This window comes from Mus musculus, chromosome 9 (assembly GCF_000001635.26).
Source record: "Mus musculus strain C57BL/6J chromosome 9, GRCm38.p6 C57BL/6J".
Taxonomy (NCBI): domain Eukaryota; kingdom Metazoa; phylum Chordata; class Mammalia; order Rodentia; family Muridae; genus Mus; species Mus musculus.
Genome location: NC_000075.6, coordinates 52,036,460 through 52,062,219, shown reverse-complemented (window position 1 = coordinate 52,062,219; position 25,760 = coordinate 52,036,460). Strand labels below are relative to the sequence as shown.

At 40.9% G+C, this 25,760-nt stretch overlaps 1 protein-coding gene and 1 pseudogene across 4 annotated transcripts in view; one reads left to right on the top strand and one right to left on the bottom strand.

Annotated features, from left to right (window-relative positions):
• Nucleotides 1–15,070, bottom strand: part of Rdx (radixin) — a 41,589-nt gene extending 26,519 nt beyond the window's left edge. For 2 of the 3 annotated variants that reach the window (NM_009041.3, NM_001104617.1), the window contains exons 1-2: nt 13,788–14,279; nt 1,317–1,388 (exon numbers count right to left, since the gene is read on the bottom strand). In NM_009041.3, coding sequence (NP_033067.2) covers nt 1,317–1,328 — 12 coding nt within the window. In that variant the 5' untranslated portion in view covers nt 1,329–1,388; nt 13,788–14,279. Of the gene's footprint in view, nt 1–1,316; nt 1,389–13,787; nt 14,280–14,984 lie in introns of those variants that run through there. The other variant, NM_001104616.1, reaches the window with a different exon arrangement.
• The window catches only part of Gm6981 (predicted pseudogene 6981), a 46,645-nt pseudogene continuing 34,399 nt past the window's right edge, over nt 13,515–25,760 (top strand). The window contains exon 1 of the transcript NR_023357.1: nt 13,515–13,595. The product of NR_023357.1 is annotated as a predicted pseudogene 6981 (transcript). The remainder of the gene's footprint in view (nt 13,596–25,760) is intronic.

Sequence of the window (25,760 nt, the reverse complement as noted above, 5' to 3'; positions counted from 1 at the left end):
TCCCCTTTTTTTTTTAAACAAACGACTCATAATAGCTGATTGCTTGCATAGACCAAGCCAGTCAACAGTCTAGCGTGGAATGGGGTGAGGCTCATGAGCCTCCCATTCCTGAGGAGCTATTGATGGTTGATGGCTTCTGGGTCTGTTTTCTTTAAGGGTGCGGTCCATGATAGGTTAGTCGTGATACAATGGATGGTCCCAGCACAAACTGGACTTAGTGAATTACTAAAAAAAAATAATAATAATAATAAAATTTAAAACTAGGATGTAAGTTCAAAAGGGAAGAAAGGAAAAAAGAAGGTAAAGTGGTTCTGGGAAAAATTGGGGAGCCAAAATGGGGCAGGGTGAATATCATATATGACAGTATCAAATCATAAAATGTATTTAAAAGAGAAAGATGCATGTATGTACTGGCGTATGCCCTATATAGGTGCAGGTGCCAAGTGGGTCCCAGAAGAGTGTCAGAGCCCTGAAGCAGGGCTTACAGGAGGCTGTAACATGGCCAACATGGATGATGGGAACTGAACTCAGGTCCTCGGCCAGAGCCCTAAGTGTTCTTCATCACTGAGTAAACTCACTAGCTCCAAGGAATTTCCCCCCAGTTTATGAGAATGTTCCACTTTTTTATTTCTTTAAATTTTGTTTTATTTTACACCCCCAACCACAATTTCCCCTCCCTTCGTCCCTCCCAGTCTCTCCCCAACCGCCCCTCTCTTTCATACCCCCATCCACTCCTCCTCCATGTCTCTTCAGGAAAGGGCCTGCCTTGATGGATATCAACCAGCCATGGTATATCAAATTGCAATACCTCAAGACTAGGTACCTCCTCTTCTATCAAGCCTAAACATGGCTAAACAAGGCAACCCAGTAATGGGAAAGAGTCCCAAAGGCAGGCAACAGTCTTCAAAATGATCACGGGTATACAAATTTAGGCTATTGTCAGTATCACTGTCACGGCATCAAACTAGAATTACGAGAAAGTTAGCAGGAATAGGTCCTGCATACCTCTCATTATTTTCTCCTAACAATAACTTACAATTATTGAGAGCTAAATATATACTAGATTCTTCTTATATAATCCTTGTCTCCTTTCTTGAGTAAATAAAATTATATCCCTATTTTATGTAGAGGAAACCAAGAGCAAAATGGGTTAAACAGAAGTCACACACAGATTAAGTATGAAAGCCAGAACAGAACTAGACTGCTTGGTACCAAATGCCATTAATTTTAACCTAACTGTCCTGTCACCCATGATCACTCTTCACAACCCGCACAATGAACATTAAGCAGTATCAAAAGAATCAAAACACACTTACTGGCTTCGGCATTTTCTTTTTCTTGTTTGTTACCTTCTTTAGAAACTCTTCACTTCTATAAACAATTATAGCCTGTTAAAGAAAAGGAAGCATACTTTATTTCCACTCATGTTAGGTTTTACCTCTACCTTGCAGGACTAAGATGGAAAGCAGGTTACAAGTGACACTGTGTCCTCTTAGGTTCACACTCAAAAGTCTTGGGCGAGCATTCCACATCCCCTAAAAAGCCTGGTGTATGGCACTGGAAGCACTGCACATCTCAACCAGCACAGCTTAAAGTATGTTAATCTAAAAGACAGCAAGAAAACCTGATCACTATGGACTAAAGACTGCTTCTGCCATACAAGCTCCTCCATGCACCAGCCTTGTATGGCAAGAGGCAGTACTAAAGAAGACCAGCAGCCTCAAGTCTAAGGGAAACTCAGTATTTTCCAACCTTTCTGTACTGTCAAATGAAAACTGTTTTTCGTAAAAATTATTTTTCTTTTTTAAATTTTAAAAACTGGGAAAAAACACACCAGCTTACTCACCTAAAGTGTGGAAGGCAGCAACATCTCTACATAGCAACACAGGTGCTAGTACCCAGCTAGCCAGTGACCACTGAAACTCAGAACAGTCCTAAGCTAAGGCTGGCATGTAACTTCTTCCACTGAGGCAACACATCTTAGCAGGGAAGGACTACCCTGTTGCCCTTGGGGAAACATTCTTACTAAGAAACATCAACAAAAATGAGTTTGCCTTTCTGAGAAATCTACCAAGCCTTTATCAGCTGTCTAGGAAAAGAGATTCCAGCATCAAACCTTACTGTGACTAATGTATCAGAGACATTAAAATTTATGTAGACACTATCACTGCCAAGATAGTTGTAGGCCCAGCTAAATTAACACACATTCAAATAAGGTAATTTCCCTAAATTTTATTCACACACATGCCAATAAACGTCTCTTACACAGAAACACCCTCTGCAGCTCCGTGGGCTGTGTTTCATGTTTTTATCTGAGTCACTGGCAATGACATTCAGGAGAAAATATAAAAGCCCCATTGCTGAACTTTTTCTAGCCTATTCCCTATCACCCCTCCTACATTTACAGTCTGACAGGCCTCATTTTCTCAATTAATTCACACCTAAATTAAAGGAGTTTCAAGTCAAACTTTCATGTTCAAAATGAAGGTAAGAAACGCCAAGAACACAGTTCCCTTTCGGGAGGAACTATCTTGAGGGGAAGAAAACATTTGTCATGTATTTAAGCCATGTCATTTTTATACATTGCAAGGTCAAGGGAGTAGGACTTTTTTGGTTTGCTGCTGTTGTCTGTTGGTTTTTAGGTTTTTTGTTTGTTTCAGACAGGTTCTAACTCTGCACAGAACTTCTTGCTCAGGTTGGTCTCAAATCCTGGCCCATTCTCCTGCCCAGTTCCCACCATGTCTGGTATGCCTCTGATTTTTATATGTTCTTCTCTCCTTCATTATTAAGCTCTTAAATGTTCAGTTTCCAATCACAATTTCTAATAACTTTTAAAATGTTTTGTTATTGTGTTCCCACTTTTAAATTTCCAAATTCGAGAGTTTTAGGTCTATGGGTAAAATACTCATTTGTGGAGTTTCTGCCTATGTTTAATATTTAAACTTGAGTGCAGTGTCACTTGTTCCAGATATAAACAATACTACACGGTGTGCGTTGGGTAACATGTTAGATCAAGCTAAGCGCTTTTTTTTTAAATCTCTCATTCTCCTCACTTTAGTCTGCTTAGCCAATCTAACAGAAATACATTTAAGTTTTCCCAGCTGACTTCTGATAAAATGGCAATTGTTCACTTGCATAAATTTTTAGGCTGGTATCAGGTAAGCAGTTGCAGAACTGTTACATCTTTCCAGGAAGAGTCCTCTCCTTAAATAGTAATTTAACTGCACAGACACCCAGGTGAACTGTGGCCTGCTCAGCATTGGATGTTGCTACTTCTCTTTATTCTGGCCATTGTTAGCACACATGAGCAGTCAGCTGTCAATTTAATTCACTCCCCCGTGCACTAATCTTCCTTTCCACTTTAACATTTACTCTTTCGAGTCAGATTCCCTACAAACAGCCAGAGATCTGGTAAGCTTCCTCATTCCAAAGCCTCTGCTTTGCCCACATCATCTTCCATGCAAGTATTTTTCACTCAGTTCTTTCTGGACACATTCTGACATTTTCCTATTTAATCTTTTGACTATGTTTTCAAATTTTCCACCCCTTTAACTGAGTGATTCTCCTCTAGCCAACAGGTTTCTACAGATGAGCGACTGTCTTGCATTTTCAGGCAAGGTCTCACAGAAGCTCTGGCTGGCCTTGGACTCACACACTTGAGGTAATCCTGCCACTTCTGCTCCCAGGGTGCTAGAATTACAGGTGGGAGTCAGCAGGCCCAGTTTCTCCACATTTAAGATTGATTTTTATTTATGTGTGCGTGCGTGCGTGCGTGCGTGCGTGCGTACGTGGATGTACACCACCTGTGTGCATGTGCTACCGAGGCCGAGAGAGGACAGCAGAATCCCTGGCGCTGGATTTTCGGGCAGCTGTGAGCTATTTGATGTGTTCTGAGACTCAAACTCCAGTCCTCTGACAGTCCTCTGAAAGAGCAAGAAACCCTCTTGATCACTGAGCCATCTCTCCAGCCCCATTCTCAGTTATTTTCAATGTATTGTATTATATGTCTACGTTATAAAATTTTGGTGTTTTATTAATAGAAAAATATTTTAAAAGATTTTTAAATTTTCATTTCTATGTGTGTAAAGGTGTTTGCTGAGGCCAGAAGACGGTATCAAAATCTCCTGGAGCTAGAGTTAGAGGTGGCTGTGAGTGGCCCAATTTGAGTGCTAGGAACTTAGCTTGGGTCCTTTGGAAGAGCACAATGGTTTTAACCACTAGGCAATCTAGAACATTCCTAGACAGTCTTTTTTTATTTATTTTTGACTGAAAAAAGTTTTTAATACTTTCATGATATGATGTTTAAAAATTCTTTTATTCTTATATTTACTTTATATCTCTTTAAATTTGATTTTTAGCTCAAAGAGGCTTATTTTTCATACCTGATCATTTTAGAGAGCTTACAACCCTAGTGAACTCTCCAATGTAGGAACCTTGCCTGCCGTACAGCACTGTATATCTCTGTGGACGCGCTTCTGGGATATTTCTTTGTGGCCAGCAATATTATCTCAGTCCCCATCAAAATAATCACAATATTCCCTAGAGAGTTTCTTTTTGTTTAGTTTTTGTAAAAATTATTTTATTTATAAGTACACTGTAGCTGTCTTCAGACACACCAGAAGAGGGTATCAGATCCCATTACAGATGGTCATGAGCCACCATGTGGTTGCTGGGAATTGAACTCAGGACCTCTGGAAGAGCAGTCGGTGCTCTTAACCCCTGAGCCATCTCTCCAGCCCCTAGAGGTTTTACTTTTAAGTGTTTAAACGTCAGATGGGAAACTCTGAAGGGCATATCTCACTAACCGGCTATCTTCCATAATGCGGTATGCACAGGGATTTGACCTTTAAATTTTTCTAGGACAAACTATATGTAAGTAGAATTAAAATCTAAGTTTTAGTCAAGTTAGTGATCAATGAACAATGTTCATACCAAAATACTATTTACCATGAATGGTACACATCAAGTCACTTCTAGGATGATACACTTTAAATAAAACTAGCATCTGCCAGTAGCAAAAGAGAAAAAAAAAAAAGATCACATGAAAAGCCAAGAAACTACTTCATTTCTAACGTGAAACTACTTGTTTTCAGCATCCTGTCTTCCTTCTCTATCTACATGGCTGCCAAACAGACAAGCTGGTGGCCCAACCATTGCTGAATTCATGTTATATTCATAAAGCTATATTCATAAAACATAAAGTTCGTGTTATAGTCATAAAGCAATGACTCTCCTTGCCCCTTTAATTTGTTTAATGTTTCCCTTGCAGGTTTATTAATGTGAATTTTTGCCACTGCAGTTTCTCCCACTCCTGAATTTCTTCCAGAGGTTCCACCCTATATGTCTTTTGCATACCAAGTTCCTCAGAAGCACAAAGGTAGCAGCAATTACCTAGTTATCAGTTCAGAGGCTTCAGTCTGAAGAGATGCTGACAGCAGCTGTCTCCCACCTCCCACCACCTACCCATATGAACAAACAAAATGCCACAAAAGAGGAAACATTGATATATAGCATCCTCTGTCCTTCAACTCTGAGGCTGACCTTCCTCATATAAGTGGCTTTCTGCTGCACTGGCACAACACACCAACAGGTCAGGTGCTGCAACAGGTGCTGCCGAGCGGAGTCTAGTAGTGGCTTACACTGAAGCTTCAATAATTAACACCAAACTAATTTTACTTTCAAGTTATTCTTCTCCCAAGGCCTAACTATAACCATTTTCAGTCTTTTGGGAGTCAAACTACGGAAGAGCAAAGTAGTTGTCTCTATATAAAATTCTAAAAGAACTCTTGGCCAATTTTCTGGGAAACTAGGAAGTAATACAATAAAAACAAGTTTAAAATGCCTCAATTAGGTAAACGGCAGGCAAATCAACAGTTATGACACTGACAAAGAACTTATCAATCCTTTTTCCTCCATGTGGGACACTCTAGGGAGACCTGTGAACCACCTCCCAGAGGTGTTTAAGCTCATACAATAAATGTATGAAGTACATAAAATTATAAGAAATGTATAGTGCTTGAATGTAATTATCAAAACTTAAAATATACAAATCTATGTCAGATATATCAGATACACAAATATATTTGATTCTTTTCCAACACTTTAAATAACAGTAGTACTGGATTTAATCACCAGACTTGTAAGTAAAGAGCATTATAAACACTATACTGAGGGCTGGAGAGATGGCTCAGTGGTTAAGAGCACTGACTGCTCTTCCTGAGTTCAATTCCCAGCAACCACATGGTGGCTCACAACCATCTATAATAGGATCAGATACCCTCTTCTGGTGTGCCTGAAGATAGCAACAGTGTACTCATATTAAATACATAAGTAAATAAAGGATTGCTATTCCTCTCTGGTAAAAGTTACAAATATTTAAAAAAATAAATACTACACTAAAATAACTTGAATGCATTATGAAGATCCCTAATAAGTCTTATGGAAACAGCCTCTCTGATACTGCTACATTCATAACAGAATATGTGACAAAGGATACAACTTTATCCAAGTTCACACACACTCAGGTTTAAAACCTTAAAAATAACCAAAAAAAAAGTTTATTATATATATTAGCTTAATAGTGTAGTAATCTCTCTCTCTCTCTCTCTCTCTCTCTCTCTCTCTCTCTCTCTCTCTCTCAACTTACGCAGTTCCCAAGTGAAGTGCAGAAGACAAGACTATCTTACATCTGCAGTATGCTCACTTTAAAGGCACTTACAGACGTGGTCTAATTCTCCTAACTGCCTGCCTTCTCCCCAGCCTACTTTAGTATTCCAACTCCTAACTCCTATACCTCTAAAAAGAAAGGAAGAAGTGGTTAAGAGGCTTGCCTGAAGGCATGGAACTAGTTAGTGAGGTCAGAGTCCTTCACAGCCTGGGTTTAGGTTCTGCTGGTCCTATTCGATTTTCTTCATGCAGTCCTAGGCAAGCCAGTCCCAGACAACAAAAGCTGAGAAAGCTTTCTCCTCTACCATCATCAAAGCTGTAAACTGATAGGTAATTCTAAAGATATCTAAGACGTATTCATGTGGTAGTAGTCTATGTTTTAAAGATATTTTTAAAAAAATATTTGCAAGTTGAGAAAATTTTAATTTCTAAAACAAGTGTAAAATGGTACTAAAATAACATATTATCTTGAATTTCAATTCTGACCTAAAATATTTTTTAAATATATAGTTACTAAGGTAGTCAGAAAGACAAATGAAGCATCATTTGTAAATATGTGCTAAAATGTAAGTAAGACAGCCATCTCCAGTTCAACTTCTTCATTTTACATTTAAGAAAACATTTTTTTAGGTACTGGAGAGACGGCTCAGTGGTTAAGAGACTGACTAGGTTCAATTCCCAGCAACCACATGGTGGCTCACAACCATTTGTAATGGGATCTGATGACCTCTACTGCTGTGTCTGAAGACAGGGACAGTGTACTAAGATATAAAATAAATAAATATAAAACAAACATTTTTATGCCGTTAGAAATGGGAAGAGAAAAGCAGACTCATGTAGCAGTAAAGAACCAAAGACTCAACATTGTATTCACAAATATCTCTACACCTTATATTTTTTGAGACATTAGACATTATTTAGCAGTAGCAGGGTTTTGTTGCTTTTGATGAGGATCTAGGCTATAGGTAATACTTTAGCTGTTATTTTTCAAGGACAACATTTTCTTTTCATCTTAATGTTATAAAATGGCCAAGCTAGTAAGAATCAATGAGACAACAAACACAAACATAATAAAGCTTACTATATCTTGTTCTAAAACCATTTCAGTTATTTTATTGAATTAAAGAATTAAATGTCACATTTAATAATGACTATAATTATCATGCTGCTTGTTTGAGGTACATATAGTAATCTTTCCAATATATACACTTCTACTTAAAACCAAACTAAGTTTGTATAGTTTCTTTAAATATAGAACCTAAAAAATTTAAGTATCAGTTCTCATGACATCGAAGAAAATTCAATCCATTCCCCCCTACAATGAGTGTCCAACTTTTGACACTTCAACATGGCACTGTCATCTATAGATGTGTTGGGATGCACATAGCTATCCTCAGACATATTAGCCTACAGACATAACACACTTGAAAAGACACTGTCAATTAACCCTAAGATGCTGTACAGCTTCATTGTCCATTTTATAAAGGGGGGGATTCTTTATTAAGGACAAATACATCTACTCCACCTGTCTTTTATTCAAAGATTATTAATTTACAGAAACAGGAATATTTAAAATTTTAAAAAAATAGAAAGCAAGAAATATCCAGAATTGACATCACAGAGAATTCTTTGAACTTTATACACTAATACTAATTCCAGCTGACATACTCCATAATCCCACTTAATACACTTTTAAGATATTCAGTATGGCACGTGTTTTTTTACACTGTCAACACCTCAGGATCTCTTCCATCCTAAATGCATAGTGTACCATAGTGTAACAATTGCCTGGATACATGACTGACACTTTAAAAAAAAAAGTTCAGCAAACTTTCTCTGTAAAGGGCCAGGTAAATAAACATGTTAGATTTCATAAGCCATAGTCTTATGTTGCAATCATTCAAAAAAAACTTTACTTGTAAAACCTGGCAGGAGGCTGGATTTAGTCCTGTAGAATAATTTAATAAAGCATTTTTAACAGCAATTAATGTTTTTCATATTATAATTTAAGTTCTGAACCAAGAATGTTAGCTGCATGTTCATTTAAGCATTACTAATATATGACAGATCACTTTGGCTCTTTTTCCACTTGGGGACAAAAGAATTCAATGCATTTGGTATATTACTAGGAAAATAATGGAACAAAATCAAAAGAAAACAATCTGATCAGCAATGGCAAATGTAGGAGATATAGAACATGCTACAATCCTGGCCAAGGCGAAAACCTCTTGGGAGAAGCTTCTGAAAACGAATCCTCCCCTATTCCCTTTGATACTTTGTATCAAGACAAGGTACTCAACTCATCCTACAACTAACCAAAGGAAAAAACCATCTTAGTCTAAGCTAATGGAGAAGGCCCCAGGCCAGAGTTGAGAATTTACTATTACTTTCACTCAGTGTATCTTAAATGATGTAAAGACTCAAAACCTTACAAATTCACTTGTAGCAAATCTCTTATTTAATTTCAACTTTTTAAAAGTTAAAAGAAACATTTAAGGTCCTGAAAGCCAATAATAACTAAGTTTAGAAGTAACTAAAATTTAGAGAAAAAAAAAATCCTCTAGAATATCAATTACTAGTAGTACAATTTATAAAGTTAGTTACCCCCCACTCTCAGAGAAAATACTAATGTGGTACTCCTTTGTACTGTATGTAAAACCGTACCCATGTCCACCCCACCGAGGGGACTGGATCCTATTAGGTACGCTATCACTGACCTCTATCTGCTGCCCTGTATTTATTTATTTTTTTATTTTGAGATGGAGAGCTAAATTGTCCAGACTGACCTTGAACATGCAATCCCCTGCCTCATCCAAGGGCAGCTAGGATCATAGATTTGTACCACAAGGCCCAGTTTAAAACATTCTTTCAATACAGTAGAGCTTTTGTTGTTGTTTGTTGTTTTTCTTTCAAACTGGAGGAAAGCTAATTCTCTCTGCAGAAAGGCAAAGAACTATTTCAGGTTTTGTAAGTCATATGGTTTGCCATCATGGCTCAAGAGAAGCCACAGACAAACAATCAGCATGGACAAGTTCCAATAAAACTTTTAAGTTTTTAATTTTGGGATTTTCAAAACAGGGTTTCTCCATGTAGCCTTGACCAACCTGCCCTCCCTCACCGCCTATCTTTGCCTCCCAATCCCTGTTGGGATTAAAGGTATGAAAGGCCACCACTGCCTGGCCAATAAAGCTTTATTTACAAAAATGTGAGCAGGCTGGATTTGGCCTGCTGGGTTTAACTGGCTAATACACAAAACAGTTCCCAATCTTTCCAAGTAAATTAACTTTACTACTCTATTATTTCCAATGTAGAGAAAGCATAAAGAAAAGTAGTCAGCACTGTCTGGTTATATCACTCACTAGATGTACAAATTTAGTGACAGTGTTTACATACATAAAACTTAATACATATAAATTTAGAATTATACTTAAAAGGTCAACTATAAGGAAAAAGACAAAGCTTACTCATACACAAATTTATAGCAAATACCTACTCAACAAAACTATGTTATTTAAAGGTATGGTGGCTTATACCTTTAATCTCAGCATTCTGGAGGCAGAAAACCTCAGTGCATTCCAGGCCAGCCTGGTCTACATAGCAAGGTATAGGACAGCCAAGGCTACCCTGACTCAATACAAATAAAAACAAAAATTCTAGTTATTTTAAATTGGTGAATTTGCAAGCACTGTTATACACATTGTTGTTTAGTGTGGAGAAAACCCATATAACCCCCACCTTTTCCACTAATCTGGTTACTAGCTAGAGTCTACTATTAAAGACAGAAGAAATTAATCACATAGACAACTATTCCTTTCTAAATAGTTTCCAGGTTTAAAAAAAAAATACATATAAATGCTGCTATAAATAATAAACCTGTTTCAAAAGACATTCTATGCTTATGTGTGTGTGAGATGTGTTTACAAATTTTTACTGAGAATTTGCACTATACTTTAGAAAGGAAAAAAGTAAACCTAACCACTAATCATAAACCAATGTACTTACACAATCAATACTTCTGAAAATTAGTATAGCAAATTCCATTAATTTCATGGTGTCTTAGTCAGGATTTCTATTCCTGCACAAACATCATGACCAAGAAGCAAGTTGGGGAGGAAAGGGTTTATCCAGCTTACACTTCCATGTTTCTGTTCATCACCAGAGGAAGTCAGGACTGGAACTCAAGCAGGTCAGGAGGCAGGAGCTGATGCAGAGGCCATGGAGGGGTGCTACTATACTGACTTGATTCCCCTGGCTTGCTCAGCTTGCCAGGGGAAGCAAGGGGCCCTCCCCGCTTGATCACTAATTGAGAAAATGCCTTACAGCTGGGTCTCATGGAGGCATTTCATCACCTGAAGCTCCTTTCTCTGTGATAACTCCAACCTGTGTCAAATTGACACACAAAACTAGCCAGTACACATTGAGATGATGAGAATTTGAAATATATAATATACTTGCTGTTTAATATAAGTAATCCCATGTCAAGGTTTGCTACAGCACAACCTTATACTAACAGACTTGAGACCCATAGATAAGAATAGGGTATGCTCATCCTTGCAGGAACACTACCTGCCACATTCTATACACAAGGCAATTACTATGAAAAATGGGCCATGGACAGGACTGCAGAGTTTTGGGCATGAAGACAAGCCTTTTACTCTATGACTTTACATATTTCTGGGTGTTATAACTTTACCAATGTAGTACATGATTTTTTATAATTTTTAATGATTTAAAATATACATCCATAAAAATACTAAGAAACACATAGAAACTTAATGAATGCGACAGAGAGGATAGCTGTAAAACACACGAGAGATAGAAAAGAATAACTCTCTGAGGTCAGACTGGATGAGCTTCCTATTGGAGTCTGAAGTCAGGGCTTTCCCAGAACACCCTCTAGTGACTCCTATGGTCTAGAAACTTAAAATAACCTTATAGAGCAGCAACTTAAGCCAGCTCCCAATTCGGGATGTCAACAGGGTAGAGTAGTACCAGCCAACTTTTGATTTGCAGGGAGCCCAAGTCATTCAAGAGTGATTTCCTATTTCCCAGATTGCAGCAATAAGAGACCCAAGCTATCCAAGAAGAGTGACTTAATCTCCCAGGCTGCACCAATAACAGAAAACTGTTGCCTATACCCTACAGATATGCTTTAACAACACAGCTCAGCCTTCTCTACCTCAATGGAACAATATTTTAAAAGCCCTGGTCCTTAGGGAAAAAAGTTAAGATTTGCCACCCTGTTTTTAAATGGCTCAATTTAAAGTGTGTTAAGTTTTAAGTGAAAACTCTGAACTCTCATCATCACTCAACATTTCAGATCTACTATACTAGACTGCACATAATTTTATATTAAGAGATTGAAAAAGTGAAAATAAGTCTTCCAACCAGTCACCAGAGATTAAAAACCAGTTAATAAAAATACATTCTGCTCTTGGGAATGGTGAAGCAAGGAACAAAACTCAGTTGGTGCACCTATCTCCCATCCCCCCTACCCCCAACTACTAACAGCTACTAAGAGAAGGAGACAGCAAACCTGTTGTCCCCACCCATTACACAGAAATGCTGCAATGAAGCTGTGTAATTACCCAGGTAATCATAATCCCCACAAAATTAAGATTCATGTGTTTTTTCCACACAGCAAAATCTATTAAATCTACTCTACAAACATCTCTTGAGCCCCTCCTCCATTCTCTCCCGTGTGAAGCTACAGATGAGCAAATGAGTTTGTAGGGCCCACAGAGGGCAACTCCTCCTCACGCAGACAAGCTAAAGACTTCCTAATGACTACCCGAGTAATGTTCCAAAATACAGTTTTCAAAGGGATCTATGCAATGAAAGCCACTGTGGTTCTTTTCACAGCATACTGACAATCTGAAAAGGAGTCTGCATTTTGTCATATTTGAAGAAATTATTATTATGAAAGATAAAGTACACACTGGTGCAAGTGACAGAATTCTAAAGATTAAAAAAAAGCCCGCAATCCTAAACATTAGGCTCTCTTTTCAGATCTGATGGGGCAGTTTTGGCAAGCAGATTAAGCCATTATTTATGCAGCAAAATGAACAAGGCAATTGTTTATTCTGTGCTTCGTCACAGTCTTATAAGTATTCTATTAAAAAAAAAAAGATGCTCGGTCAACAATAGATTGCAGTGTCCAAGTATTCTTTTATCACATAAACCCTTGTTATCTTCGGCTTTTACATTTACATCATGCAAATCTTGGTGCCTCCGCACAGCCAACCGGGCATCTCCCTCACACCTCTTTTTACAAAATCTCAACTGTACTTTAAAAAAAAAAATTATAAACTTGACCTCTTAAAACACATTTCCAATGAATAACCACTCTTCTGGGGAGGGAGGAAAAAAAAACAAAACCACCCAGAATCCTGGCAACGTTTACAGAAACATCTGTGTAGGAACGGACTATTCAACTGAAATAACGCACTACTCCCTTTCAAACTTGGCTGGGCGATGGGAGTTTGGGAGCCCCGAAAGGCAGAAAAGCTGAGTTTCCTGGTGGGGTCTGCTCACTGTGCGCCAGGCGACTCCGCGGTGCGGGCAAGCCGGGGGGCCCGGAGGGCGCGGGCCGTGACTGCAGCCCCAGGTAAGGGCGGCCGGGAGCCCGGGCCTGGCCTCGCGGGCTTGCGCGGCGGGACCCGGCAACGCGACGGCCTTTCCGCGGCTCGCGCGTCCGCACGCTCTCTAGTAATCCAACACCCCGACTTTCAAACGGGAGGCCGGGGGAGAAGTTCTAGCCTCGCGGTCCCCGTCCCCGGGTTGCGAGAGAGCGTGCGACCTACGCTCCATGCGGCCCCCGAGGGCGCGCCGACCCGAGCCCCGGGCCCAGTCCACGGCGGCGGGAACCCGCACCGCCCGACGCACGGGGCGGCCAGGCCGACGGCGGACGGCGCGGCGGGAGACTCCGGGTAAGTGGCGTGGCTCAGCCGTTAACGACCACGGCGCCTCTAGGGCGGCCAGGCGCGAGTCCGTCTGTGAGGCGCGCCAGGCCCCGGGCCGCGGCGCCACAGCCCGGCAACTTCTGGCCGCCACCTCAGCGCCTCGGCGGGGAGAGCGGCCCCCGGGGCCTGGGACGGGGGAGCGCGCCGAGCAGGGCTTACCCCGAAAATGAGTGGCTCCTTCCCTGCCCGCCGCCGGCTGGCTGAGGCGCGGCTCGGCGGGGGCGTCGTGGCTGGCGGCGAACGAGCGGAGAGTCGGCGGTGCGAGCCCTGAGCCGCCTGAGAGAAGACGCGCCGCAGCCGCCGCAGACAGCTCGGCAATATGGCCGCCCGGCGCCTCCTCGGGGGGGAAGGCGGGGCCGCCCTGCGCCCCCTCCTCCCGCGGGCCGCCAGTGGCGGGGCGAGGCCGGGGCTCGAGCGCCAACCCCGCGAGCGTGTCTCCCGGCCGCCCCGGGCGGAATCGAGTGGGCCTCAGCCGGGGGTTGGGGGGAGAATACGCGCTGCGGGGCCTTCGCGAAGCTTTCCCCGCGGGACGAGGACGCCGCGGGCCAGCCCGAGTCCGAAGCCCGCAGTGAACGAAGCGGAGCCGCGCGGCCCGAAGCTCGCCGCGCGCCCGCCGCCTGCCCCCGCCCCGCGAGTGGAAACTTGAAACTCCCGCTGGTGCCAGGGAACTCACGGAGGGCGTTTCCAGCGCCCCCGAGGTGGAGCTGTTCCCGGGAGGAGGGGGGATCCCCTCGGCAGCCGCTCCAGGGTGCAGTTCGGTGCTAGGCTGCAGGATCCCGGGCTAGGAGAGGGAAGTGGGCCCAGTGTTTACAACAAAAAGAACATTAATGTGTGCAGGTTTTTAACCAGCTAGAAAGGCTGGTTGGTTTTAAATTTTGCAGTGTTTTTAACTTCCCTCAAAACGCCAGTGGGTATGACCCTATAATGCGATCAGGTTTTTTGTTCTTGTTGTTAGCAGGGATACTCCTTCCTTGGCGGTTAGAAGGAGTAGGCTGAGAAAGGAAAAAAAAAGTTGGAAGTAGGGCCCAAAGAGCAGCCAAACCTAAATTATTCTAGACTTGGAAAAAGTTACCAGTCTGACCATAGTCTCACTGTATCCACTCGCTAGAGAGAGAGACCGAGGCTGCGTTCTGGTGGGGTTACCTCGGTGCTGCCTGCCCTCAGTACTTTCTGCTGGGATTTAGAGTAACACTTGGTGCCACTTGTACACACAGCAATGGTTCAATCCTTACCTGCCTACCGCGTTCCGTTTACTCAATACCTCTTTCGTAAACGAACTGTCAATACAAATATAACGCGAATGTACGTAATTCTTACAGGACAAATACGCCATCTTTAGGGAAGCCTTAGACTTGCCTTTCCTGAGACAGTAGCTCTTCCAGGGACTCTGCAGATCCTTTCTCTGAGCTTCCTCCTCAGTGAGCTACCACCTTCACCCTCAAGAGACCTCACTAAACAATTAAAAAGCCCCCAGAGACTCCAGGTTAATCTCAGAAGTCTTTAGATTGCAAATTCCTCAAGGATGGGAACCAGCTGTGTGCTTTGTAGCCAAAACAGGTTTAGGTGGTTCTCTGAGACCACCAACTGAATACTTGTGGACCCTCTCCCCACGGGTGCAACAAAGATAGGGACAGTAAAAATGTCATGGGAGTCCCAAGTAGTACACTAATCAAACTAAAGTCGGAAGTCGGTGGTACACTTTGCAACTGAAAACGAAGCATTCATTCGTGGTCTTATGTTCAGAACAGTGAAGTGCTTTCACATGACTGCCTTGTTTAATGATTACAACAACCCTGGGCTCAAGGTAAAAGCTATTATTGGCATTAAAAGAAGCTAATGAATAAAGGGGAGCTTCAAAAAAGTTAGTTGTCAGTATAACCTGGCTAGGAAATGGCAGAGCCATGGCCAACCCCAAAGGCATGTTTGACTCAAAAGTCTGAATCTAAGAGCTCTGATCTTATCCTATGTCCTGCAGTAGCAGATGCAACCCAAGTTGTAGCATTTCAGTTGCCATCATATTCGTAAATATTTAAGTAAAAGATAGTATTCAAGCTGCTAAGATAAAAAGGGTACTCTCAAACATTGTGGATGGGAAAATGGAAACAGAGACAAATATTTAAAAAGCAGTTTGGTGGGAGAGTCAGTCGTTCAGAGGGTCCACAGCTCAGAACACATCTGAAGAAAATACTCTGGAATAGACTAAAAACTCCATCACAGTAATACCTATTAGATACAAAATCAAAGAGGAAACACACATACCGTTGCTTTATTTTGATCTTCACATCAGATATTAGCACTTTTAAATGAAGTATTGAATATTCAATCAAAATATCCCAAAGCCTTCAATGCTGTGGTGTTGGTATGTGTGCCTCCTGGTGCTGAGAACTGAATTTCCTTGCTGAGCACCTAAATGCTCTTCCACTACCCAAAGCCTAATCCCAAACAGTTCAGCTTCAGGGGAGGAAAGAACCATACGTACTTCCTAAAACAGTCTTGTTCTTGAAAGATACCTGATATTATTCAATAGATGTCAAGATATATTTTTAAATAGCATATAAGATGTTTTAAAATCATAGTCAGGTTTAGTGGCACACATCTTTAATGCAAACACTTGGGATGTAGAAGCAGAGTTCAAGGCTAGCCTGGTCTACAGAGTGAGTTCCAGGATATCCAGAGCTATATACTGATACCCTGTCTCTAAAGAAAAATGTAAAATGAGATATTGCCAAAATGTCTATGCTACACTCTTACTAGACTTGCCACAGTATGTTTGCTCATTGTCACTTCTGGAATTCCAACTATAATTTAATCTGGAATTTTAAAGCATTAGTCTCAGTAGCACACGCAAAAGTACTTCCTGAAATGAAGAAAATGTATTTATTAAATGAAGAAAATAATTTATAGATGAAGGGTTTTTGTTGTTGTTTTATTTTGCTTGTCTTGTTTTAGAGACAAAGCTCTAGGCCTCTTGCTAGTTTAAGTGAGGCTGGGATCCTGCGTCTGTTTAGGTGGTGAGGAAAGCCAACAGTGCTGTGTAATATGGCTGTAATAAAAGTTTACACACAGTGTCCAGGGAGACACAGAAGAGAGCAATTCACTCTGAGAGAACTTCCCAGAGGAGGTGAGAGGAAAGTGGTAGGTAGAAGTTGCCTCAGAGAAGCCAGGAAAGGCAGCAGCATGTGATTGATGTCCTGGGGTGGGTGGGGTGGGGAGTGAGGGTTAGAAAGGTAAATTGAGCAGTACAGGATTTTTCCTTTCTAAGACATAGGCATTGAAAAGAGGAATGCCACGTGGGAGTGACCACCTCTATCTAATTGGATTTCAGGCCCACTCCAAGAGATGGACCCTATCCCTGACACTGCTTGTATGACCAAGAGCTGACACCAGAAAGGACCTAGGGGACAGCAAATACTACTGTTCTGCTAAAGGAATGTAGCTACAAAATTACTCTTATTTTCTACTATACCCATAGATCTTGCTATACCCATAGATCCGTGTCTTGCTCAGCCATCACCAGATGGGTTTCCTCCTGTAGTAGATGGGAACAAATACAGGCATCACAGCAAGACAATGTGCAGAGAGAGACCTAAATGCATGTATGTCTCCATCAGAGTCTTCCCCTCAGGGCTCAGGGAACCGTTTAGAGGAGAAAGTAGAAAGATTGAAAGAGCCAGAGAGGCCTTCTAGACACAGGACTCCCAGAGACTGGCAGTATGCTCAGGGCTGCACACGCCTGGGCAGGTATGCTCAGATGGGTCCCAGGACAGAGCAGAAATGAACACAAACTCCCATCTTTTTTTTTTTAACTGTATAGTGCCTGTTTGTATGTACTATGGCTTTCAGTTTTGTGCTTTTATAGGATTTGGGATTCCTGTGCATAAGAATGTGTATGCTTCTCTGCATATATATGTTTCTTGTATATCTTTGGCTCATTTCTTTTGCTTGTTTTGCCCTATTCCAGTTTGTTTTAGTTTAGTATTATTCTTTAGATGGTTGTTTGTTTTCTAATGAGAGACAGAAAGGGTGTGGATTTCTATGGGAGGAGTTGGGGAGGGGAAACTGTAATGAGAATATATTATATGAAAAAAATCTGTTTTCAATAAAATTAAAATTTAGAGAGAAAAGAGGAATAACATGATCCACTTTATATTTTAGTAAGACATCAGGCAATGATGTAGATCGTGTGATTCTGTGACAATGGACAATACATTTATTTACAAGGGACACCTTAGACAGTTTGGCTACAAAGGCCACATGGGTGGGCAGAAGCACCTGAATTTGGGAGGTGGTAAGGATTCAGGGGAGGTATTAGAATTTGTTAAAGAGTTGGGGACAGACTGAAGAGAAAGAAGAGATGCAGTAGTGACTTTCGAGTTTCTGATGAGTTTCCAGAGGGTAAATACAAACAATGAAGAAATGCTTTTACCACTACTTAGGGAAGAGGCCCATACTGGTTAGTCTTAGTCAACTTGACACAAATTAGAGCCACCTAGGAAGAGGGAAACTCAACTGAGAAAATATCTCTGTTATTTTGGCCTGTGGGAAAGTCTTTGGGGCATTTTCCTGACTAATGATTAATTCATGTGGAAGGCCAGTCCACTATAGATGGTACAACCCTGGGCCTGGGTAGAATGCAGCAGGGCCCATTTGGCGTTGTTCTTTATTTCTATCGTAATCTAAGGAAAACTCTCATACTATCCAGGGTCCTTAATGTCCAGTCAGCAGCAGAGAGGGACCCAATACAGTGCTGTTTTATTTAATACCCATTTTCAGTTTGATTGCATTAAACAGGGAGGGTATCGGTGACTATACCTCTGGGTGTATCACGGGTATCCTTTGAAAAGGATAAGACCTTACCAAATGTGGGTGACAATATCCCATGTGCTAGAATCCTGAACCTATCAAAAAGGAACGGGAAAAAATAGGCTGATTGCCAGTATTCACCCTCTCTCTGCTTCCTCATCCACCCCAGTGGTTTCCAACCTTCCTAATGCTATGACCTTTTAATATACTTTATCATGTTGTGGTGACCCTCAACCATAAGATTATTTTCATTGCTTCTTCCTGTTATGAATTATAAATATGTGATACATAATCACTGTGAATGGGTCGTTTGACCCACACAAAGGGTCAACTGACAAGTTGAGAATTACTGATGTACCCAGATGTGAGGGTGTGTTCCCATGCTCCTCTCATTAAACTTTCCATGTCATCATGGACTACACCCTCAAGTTAGGAGCCCAAATCAACCCTTCCTGCCTTAGGTTGCTTCTTGTGGGTATGAGAATAACAGTACGAACAGTACGAACCTTTCATTTTCAGATGGAATATTATGTCTGTCTTCAACAGGACAGGTGACACTGTCCGCATTGTAACTCTGAAGAGGACCTGAGCAAAGTTTGTTTTCATGGAAACCCTTCTAGGGTCACCATCATATCCTACAGGAATCTTTGATGTCCTAAAATTTGCCTTTGATACTCCTACTACTGTTGGCCACTTTCCTACTGAGACTTGCCAAGCAGATCTAGGGAGCCTCGAGGAACTCTGTTTTCTGATGGTGACTGATCCCAGAAATGACCACCAGCCTCTCCCAGCACTGTATCAACCTGCCTACCATTGCTTTGTAGCACGTGATCCTTTCTGTGCTCTATGACCATCACTCTCTGTTCAGTACAAGGGAACTCAGGTCACTCTGTAAATGTGATGTGGTTGCTGGACTGTGACACTGTATGCGGGTGTAGCACCATCCCCCCATGATCATGGGTGGTCACTGGTGATCCCTCCTTCTATAGAGATCTGAGAGCTTGAAAAGGGACGGCAAGAACTTCATCAAGAATGGACTGTGCTGACTCTATTCACAATGCTTAACTGTGCTCACTAATCTATAGGCACACAGATGATTCTTGTGCCCATACCTGCTGAAAACTGAATCTCTGCGGAATGATCTAGAGCCCCATTCCCCAAGCCGTGGGGAAGGAGGAGCCGCCACTGAGGGGGTTTAACTTACCTTCTGCAGACACTTAAGCAAAACTAAAAGAAGAAATAAACAGTTTCAGATGGATAAGGACTGAGAGATCAAATCAATTAGGCAGCTTGGAAATATCATTTAAATATCTATGGAGAATCTAGGAATAAATGTATTTCAGTAGCTGGAAGTAGCAAAAGAGAACAAAGCGAGACAGCCAGGTGCAGGCTCAGCACTTGAGAAGCTAAGGCAGGAGCATCAGGAGTTCTGGGCAGCTGGGACTCAATGAGATCCTACTTTAAAAGACAAAATAACAACAAGAAAAATAAATGCTTGCTAAATAAATGCACATGCTAAAACAAGTGGTTTTTTCCACTTTTTTGGAAATTACAGCTTTGTCTAAGCCAAGAATTTTAATAAAAATACTAGATATCAAATTAGAGCATGTTCATATACTAAATTGGTTTTTCATTAAAAAATATTCACTATTCTTTTAAAAACTGTAACAATGCAGAAATATTACTAGTTTTAAAGCCTGAATATAGAGAACAGCTAAGAAAATCTGCACTATCAAGAGCTCTCACTACTCACATATTCAATGTGTTCACCAATATAATAGTCCTCAGTAAACTCAGACAAAGTAAAGAAAACTATCTTATCACTGATGCTGTGTACTGAGTAAACCACACAAAGTTAATTGCTGATATGAGCTATAAAATTTCAGTGCAGTCAATAGAAGTATGAAGGTTATTGTGCCTAAGTAAGAGTCAGAAAACCATAGGTCTATTACTACCTTCATTTTCTCCCTATCTTAGGATCAAATTACATACGTACATAATTCATGTGTTCACAGATATGAGCTTATTAGTCAAACAAAGACAAGGTAAAAGTTATAACTTAATCCTCTTTATGTCGTAAAGGCAATAGTTTGTAATATATGGCAATAAAGTTTCAGAAGTCAGCAATAAATTAAGTAGAAAGAGGCTAACAGAGGGATGAACAAGCCTGGCTCTATTCCCATTCCCTACCAACCAATTACAAAGTGCCCCTGAAACATCTTACAGACAAGTCTGTCACCTGCTTGCAAGAAATATTAATGAAAAAAACACAGGGGCCTTTCCCACACTTTGTTTAAAGATATCACAGTTTTTAGGACTCAAAAAGGTCTCAAAGAGCACTGAATCTTGTCTCCAACAGTATTAGCAAACAATTATCTCATCAACAGTGCTCTCAGCCTCAAAGCAAGTGAGAAATCCATAGGTGGCTATGCATGCACCCATGTGTGTACTTAGCTTTCTCCAATCTGGCAAGAGAGCCAAACTAGAATATCAGAAAGCTTTCTTCAAGATGTAAAATTCTTTAACTCTCACTCTGACATAAAATGGTTGATTCTCATATAAACAATGGAATTTATCAAATAAATTACATTCTTTTAAAATATATGCAGAACATATATGTAGAGAGTCACCATCCATAAAAATCTCATAGCTGTAGACCAAAATGGCGACTTGTCTTAACTCTGTAAGCTTTGTGCATTATTATACTTTCCTTCTCTTATGGGAGGGAGGGAGAAAGATAGAAAACGAAGCAAATAAATATCTCTCGATTGTTGGCACTAAGGATTCTTGACAGCTACTCTCTTGGGTCACATTTGGCTTCCTTTTTATTTGTTTGGTTCTGTACAGAAGCACTATTTACTACTGAGGAAGGGTGCTTAGGACTGTGTGAAATGCCAAGTACAGAAGGTCAGAGCTTTAATGTAGTGTTTTAAAATATGGGGCTGGAGAGATGGCTCAGTGGTAAGAGCACTTGCTGCTCATGCAGAGGACCTGGGTTTGGGTTCAGTGTCCACACTGGGCATCTAACAACCACCTAAAGCTCCAGCTCCAGGGCATCCAATACTCTCTTCTGACCTCTTTGTGCATCGGTAGACATATCCATATACACATGAGGACATACATGGACATAAAAAATAAATCTTTAAAAAATATAAACAAAATCTCTCCACATGTTATTTGGTACTTCTTTCTTTAACAGATGGAGCTTCCTAAGTGGCCTCTATTTGGTAACAGGTAGACTAAACTAGGATTGAAAGTATGCACTGTGATCTGACACCACTCTGCACCCCCATTTATGTGTTAAAATTTGATTGGCAACATGGCAGTATTAAGAGATGGAGCTTTAGGAAATGATTGAGCTGTAAGTGTGCTGTTCTCGTGATTGGGGTTAATATCCTTGAGAATCTTTCTTACACTATTAGTTTATCTTTCTTTCCCCTTCTATCTTTCTGCCATATGAGGGCACTGAGCTATAGGGTACCATCTTTGAAATAGAGAGACCTAGTTTTTTCCATGCACAAAATCTGCTATCACCTTGGTAGGAATCCCCAGCCTCCAAAACTACAAGAAATATATTATTAATTACCCAATAATTTCAGTCAGCTTTCCATCACTATAATAAAATACTTGAGACCATTAACTTACAAAGAAAGGATTTCTGTTGACTCACAGTTTTTGAGGTTCCAATCCAAATAAGGTGACCCCATTGAAGACCCAAGGTCTTGCACAAGCAATCATGTGAACAAACTGGTCAGAAATTGCCTACAGCCTCAGCTCACAGCCTGAATGTCATCCCAAGAAAACCCTGAACCAGAACTGCTCAGCTGTCTTGCTCCTGAATTCCTGGCCTATAGAAATTGTGAATAATTAGTGGCTCTCTGATAGTTATAGGAATGGCCCCCATAGACTCATGTGTTTGAATGCTTAGCCCGTAAGGAGTGACATTATTAGGAGGTGTGGTCTTTTGGAGAAAGTGTGTCATTCTATGGGCCTGCTTTGCAGTCTCATATATGTTCAAATTAGGCTTATTGTGGCAGTCTCCTTCTCCAGCATCATGTCTGTGTGTATGCTGCCACACTTCTCACTGTGATGATAACGGACTAAACCTCTGAAATTGTAAGACAGACCCAATTAAACATTTTTCTTTTTAAGAGTTGATCATGGTGTCTCTTCACAGCAATAAAACCCTAAGACAGAAGTTGGTACCAGAAGTAGGGTATTGCCGTGATAGGCCTGATCAAGTTTTTGTTTGGAAAAATGTGGACCTTGGGACTTTGAATTAGGAGGAAAGTAGTGGAGTGTTTTAGACGTGGATTAATAAGCCATACTAGTAGGAACATGGAAGACAGTGGTGCTGAGGATGATTGGAGGCCTGGTTCAAGAAATTTCAGAGGAAAAGAATATTTGTATGCGGCCTAGAGACCGTTCTTATGATATTTTGGCTAAGAATGTGGCCACTTTTGCCCTTGTCCACAAAATTTGTTTGAGGCAGCTCAGTGGGGTTGCAAAAACCCAGGAAGAGGCTAAATTGAAGAGTTTTGAATTAGTTGCATTGGCAGAGAAAAATCTCAAAACAGCGTAGTGTCACCTCTGTTGAGTAGTTATAGTGTTCACTCCTGTGCAGATTTATAATACAATGAAGCAATCTGAACAAGGAAAAATTCAAAATGTACAATTTGAGGAGAAAATGAGCACCAGGTAATGGAATGGAGCTGAGTCCTGTGTTCAAGAAGATAAACAGATTTTTTTAAAGTGTGATGGTAAATGGAATAGAGGGAGTAGTGATCTCAGGGAGAACCCCACCCAGCTGGGTTTCCAGCATGTAAAAAAGAATTAAAGAACAGCGTAGGCCCAAGTGTGATGACTTCAGTCCAAGCACTCAGGAAACAGAGACAAGCAGATCTCTGAGTTCAAGGCCAGCCTAGTGTACAGAGCAAGTTCCAGGTCAGCCAACCTTAGGCAGTGATAGAAACCATTGAAAACAGAACACTGGTGAAGATGTAATTGAACAAGGAGGCCATGTTCCAGCACCAGCAAGTAGCAGAACTTGGCAGCTTTGGCCACGTGGTTCTGTCTTTAGAGTGAAAAGGAAGGTTATGGAGTCTCCCTCTGTGACTAAGGAAGCTGCTGAAGCAAGGCATGTGGCAAGGGTTGTGAAGTTGTGAAGGTGAAGCATGGATTGCCTTGGACACTCCAAAATGTTAGAGATGCCTGAGCTGTGGGAAACCTGCTGAGGAGAGCTACTAAAAGAAAGTGGAAACACCCAAGAGAAAAAAGTGTGTTGCAGTAAACAAAGCTGAAAGACTTGGAGATCTGAAGAATGCATTTGACGTTTGCTATGGTGTCCCTTCACAACAATAAAACCCCAAGCTTCATTTTAAGTGATTATAGTTTAGGGTATGTTTTATATTGCAAATAATAACCAATGTGTTTACCTGTAAGAAATTCTCACTCACAGCAGGCCACTCCTTGGTTTAAAAAAAAAAAATGACTGAGTTATATAAAGCAAACCAGAAGCTATTCACTGAAAAGTGATACCCATTTTGCAGAAATAGAAACTAAGACCACTGGAGAGGGATTTACTCAAACCTATCCTTCCTCTTCCTCTCTATCTCAGTGCAAGAGGTAAGATCCATCCTTCACACCCTCTCCTCATAGACACATCACAGCCTATTACTGCTCCTAATGAGTGAACTTTTGCATCTGTCTTGCTATCTGCATGACTCCCACCTGGGTCCTTCCAGACTCCATTAATAATGTCCTGTTTTTCCATGTCCACTTATGTTCCATTTGATTTATTCTCATTACTGCATTCATAGTTAATTTGTTGAGAAACAATTATGCTGATTTCATATCTTCCTTGATCACTGCTCCCTCCAGACCCATTTGTAGACTTTCCATCACTCATCATTGATTTGCATTTGCTATCCAAGCTCAAGTCACCCTGGCCTTCTGTAATTATTAGATTACATGTACTTCCACACCACACCCAGACTGCAAGGATCTTCCACCTCTCTCCACCCCATTCACCTTGCTGGCAGCTATTTGTCCTCTAAATCTGAGTCATAACTCAAAACCGTGCTAAGTGCCCTTGTATAAAACTCAGTGTACCTTTCCTTTATAACATTAAGCACCATTTGCAATGTTAATGTTTAGCTGTGAGTGTGTAAATGCAAGGACCCACAGTAAAGACTACTGCAACTAGCAGCATATGTTCATTTGGGTTGAAAACATTAGGGTTAGGCCAAGCTACTGACTAGGAAGGGTTGTGTTTGTTTTCACTGTGCTAGTCTTTAAGAGTTAGTATACCATAAAGATAAAAAGCTTGACCTTAGACCCGACTTCCAAATCCATAGCTACCATATAAAATTCTACTTTGTGCTATTTTTTTTTCTTATATGACACTCATTTGTACAGAAAGCCTATTTCTTTTTTGAATAGATATTGACTTTCCCTTTCTCAGAGTGGTATTTAGGTGTGGTGGTTTGAATGACAATGGCTTCCATAAGTTCATATACTTGAATATTTAGTCATCAGGAAGTGGCACTATTTGAGAAGGATTAGGAGGTGTGACCTTGTTAGAGGAAGTGTGTCGGTAGGGTGTACTTTGAGGTTTCAAAAGCTCAAGCCAGGCCTGATCTCCTCTCTGCTTGCTGATCAAAATGTAGCTCTCAATTAGTTCTCCAGCCTGCATGCTCCCATGCTCCGGGCCATGATGATAATGAACTAAACCTCTGAAACTGTAAACAAACCCACAACTAAATGCTTTCTTTTATAAGAGTTGTCTGGTCATGATGTCTCTTCACAGCAGTAGAATGGCAATGGACACCAGGTAAGCAGCTTGGCGCTGGAGCTTCCTGTATCAGCTTTCACCACTTTTGTGCTCTTCCACTCTCAACATGGGCCTTCCACTACATGACCAAAGGTAGCTTCTCTAACCTGAGCTATCATTTAAAGCCATGAGATGGGGGTGAGGGGGAGAGACAGAGAGAGACAGAGAGACAGAGAGAAAGACTGAGAGACAGAGACAGACAGAGACTGCGGAGAGACTGAGACCCGAGACTCATTCTTTTCAAGACATTTCCCAGATTGTTTTCTTTTATCTATACATATGTGGTTTTAATATATCATTATATATAAATATATTATTTATTAGTTTTATCTTAGTTCTAGGCCCAAATGTGACTGCAAATCAGGTTAGCTTTGTAGCTTTGTATAGGTTTTTCTTTTTATTTGTTTATTTGTGACTTATTTTGTTTGTTTGGCTTTTGTTTGTGTGTTTTTGTTTTTTGAGGTAGGGTCTTGATCTTTGAAGTAGGTTAGGCCTAG